Raw genomic sequence first — 3,246 nt, forward strand, 5'->3', positions numbered from 1 at the left:
GTTAGAGTTTGAAAATGAGACCTTTAGTACCTGTTCGTGCCATGAACCGATACTAATGCTTCAAACCCCTGGGACTAATACCTGTACGGTGCCCTAGCCGTTTGAACCGGGACTAATGCTTACATTAGTCCCGGTTCGTAATGCAACCGGGATTAATGCTCTTTTCTGGCCGAATCAAAACCCTGTTTTCTACAAGTGTTGTCTAAAATACACTGCTGGGCTGCGCGCCTGGGTCAAGTATCTCGGTCTATCGAGCTGGCCCGGTCAAAACCAGGACCAGACCGACTTATTTTCGGGCCTGTTTCTGCAGACCGGACCGACCATTTTTATCAGCGGGCCAGGACCGTTCGGTCCTGTCCGTTGCGGGCCACGAGCCGGGCCAAAAGCCGGCTCGCCACGTCCAGGCCGAGTCTTGTGTATCGTTGTACATTTCAAAGCAGCAAGCAAGGATCGGAGTACCCAAATACTGTAGCAGCCTAGACGTTCCCCAAATACAGTATAAACTAGTGAACTTATGAGGAAATTTCCTTGGACCACTTTCAGTGACCAGCACCCACCGCTTTCCTTGACGTGATCCGCCCGTCCCCCATTGCGTCACACGCCTATCTCCGCAAAGTCACACTCCCAACCCTCTAAAGGCTTGAGTGCTCTACCCACAGCCATTACCACGCCTCGCACAATTGTCGCCAGGCAAGACAAGGACAGCTAGCAAGAGAGCAAGGCGATGTCAATGGCGGACGAGCAATACGACGCTGGGCCGCGTGGGGCGCCGCACGGGCTGCTGTTGGCGGTGGTGGTGGGGCTGCTGGTTGGGTGGCCGCTTTTCCTAAGTGACGGCGCTGAGGCGGTCACCGATGCCATCGCCGGGCTGCTCGGCCCCGTGGGCCTGCTCCTCCTCCCGGTGGGGCTCCTCCTCCTCATCCACCTCCTCTCCTGCGACCGCTCCCCCGACGTGTTCGAGTTTGGCGGCTCGCCCGACGCCGTGCACCACGTCGGGGGATCCCCCGTCGGCGTGGCGCTGATGCTGGTCCTCATCCTTGCCCTCCTCTACTACCGGTCCGCGCTCTTCGGTGGCGGCGGAGGCGACGACGAGTAGGCGCCTAGGCGCTCGCCAGTAGGTACTAGGTAGAGCCTGATCTCGGTGTGGCTGGTTGGTTGTTCAGACTTGCGAGTAGGCACTCCAGCAGGCAGCAGTAAATAAAAAAAGTGAGAGCTTTGCGTCTAATCTGTTCCAAGTGTTGCATTCCAATCTTGGTCCAACTGGCAAGGACAAACAAAAAGTTGGAACTGAATTTGACCTGATCTGTGCCTTTTGAACCGATAGTGAGACGCTAGCTCCAACTGCCTCGTACCGTGTAGTGTACTACTCCAAAAAGCTAATGGTATTCTGCTCGTAGTAGCTGAAAATGAAAACATAACTTTGGATTTCCAAAAGGAGAAAAAAGGGCAATTTGAAGTCAGTTTCATGGGATGTTTAGCTGACAAATCTGTGCACTAACAAGTGATTACACACTCATCCTAGGCAAGAACGTAGCTTGCTAAGGTCCTGGTATCTAATGGTTCCACAGTTACTCAGGAGTGACGTGGTGGGGGAGTTCCGCGGGTGTGCTGTGTGATTTGGAAGCGAACTAGAAGTAACTAGTCTTCAACCCATGCTACTGCACGGGCTAGTAATTACCGAAAATTTATAATATTATACATAAAATGTTTAAGTAATTATTTACTTTATATCCCGTCCAAATCAGAAGTATTGATTATTTTTACTACTTATTTTCATAGCGCAGATAATATTATATGTCCTACGCCCTACACTTTAAACATTGTGGACAATCATATACCTTTAAATTTTTTGTATTGATCTTCGTGACATAACAAAATATGGTCACACCATTATACATACTAAAGTCTCCTAAACTAACACTGGCTAAATGCATCTCATGATGTCCTATGTTTTTAACACTACTATACATATATCATCCATGATTTTGCTCTCTAGCACTTACTATTCACTGGTTAACCATGTTTCCCGCGTACATGTGGTTAAAATATTTTTCAATATAAGCACTCGGTAGTTCATTATGCCGATCACTCTCAACCCCATCCATGCGTGCTCTCGATGTGTGTGTGTGTTACACATGCGCATGCGCGGACACACACATAGCCCTATCCAACTCTTCGCTGCACCCACCAGTCAAGTGCTCATCAGTTCTACATGTTGATGAGATGCACACCCGGCTAAGGTATGTGGCTCGGTTAATTCTTGTACTTTTAAATGTTTGGAAGATTGTTGAACTTCTTGAAGTTTGCTTTTAAATGCATGGAAGGCCTATATGTCTTTTTTTAATAATTAACTATATTTCTGGTTTTCTCATCAGATCAATTTTTTACTTGGGCTGGAAAGTTTTAGAATCCATCCTTGTATTTTTAGTGGCTTACCCGTTTGTTTTGTCTAAGGATCCCCTAATTATTGGATTCCATCCGTAAACAGATTTCACATTTCTTCAATACCAATTTCTTCATATTTTCAGAAAAAACTATGTGCTTATCATTTGCAAATTTGGGTACATCTTCTCAAGTGTGATTTATGGACGTGATTAGTGTAGTGTATGTAACTTATCCCCTGCGTGTCGGAACTTATGAAATCAGTCGGTTTCTGATGAACTGGCGTGGTTTAAATATTTTGTTTTTTTTGAAAATTTCTGTTTCACTCGCGCGTTTTAGCCATTTTGTATTTTGTTATTTTATTATTAAATATATTTTTGACAGACATATTTTTTTGTACTATTATCTTTGTATTTTAAGAAATAACTATGTGCATGTCAGGTATAAATTTTGGAATATATACTTATGTGGTTTCTGAATGAGAACAAGTAATTCACGTACATAGATTTACGCACAATACACTTATAGTCTACGCAGATTTATAGTGAAGAGAACATCATCCATCCATATAGTGCTAGCTGTCTTACGCATGCATGTGTAAGTTCATCACTATGTTTCCAATAAAAAAATCATTAACCTGCTAGTTGATTTTAATTTGCATGTTTCCTTCTTTCCTTTTTTTCTTAACTTCACTTCCTTCGTTTTTTTTTTGAGGTCACACTTCCTTCGTTTTTGACACCACGTGTTTCCTTCCAAGCATAAAACCGAAGGATTCTTTGGGGTGGATTGGATCTCACATTTAAAGTGCATGGACTTCCTTTTCCTTTTTTTTGTCGGTAATAGCGCATGGACTTCTAAAGACAC

The 3,246-nt window shown here is 44.5% G+C and overlaps 1 protein-coding gene across 1 annotated transcript; it reads left to right on the top strand.

The window, feature by feature from the left end:
• Positions 1–671: 671 nt before the first annotated feature.
• On the top strand, positions 672–1,344 carry LOC119368934. Its single transcript, XM_037634041.1, has one exon. The coding sequence runs from the start codon at positions 725–727 to the stop codon at positions 1,094–1,096; it is 372 nt and encodes a 123-aa protein (XP_037489938.1). The 5' UTR covers positions 672–724; the 3' UTR covers positions 1,097–1,344.
• Positions 1,345–3,246: the final 1,902 nt, after the last annotated feature.

Source organism: Triticum dicoccoides, chromosome 2B (genome assembly GCF_002162155.2).
Source record: "Triticum dicoccoides isolate Atlit2015 ecotype Zavitan chromosome 2B, WEW_v2.0, whole genome shotgun sequence".
Classification (NCBI taxonomy): Eukaryota; Viridiplantae; Streptophyta; class Magnoliopsida; order Poales; family Poaceae; genus Triticum; species Triticum dicoccoides.

Coding starts and splice junctions, on each gene's coding strand:
- LOC119368934 (XM_037634041.1), top strand. CDS start 725: ATGTCAATGGCGGACGAGCAATACGACGCTGGGCCGCGTGGGGCGCCG.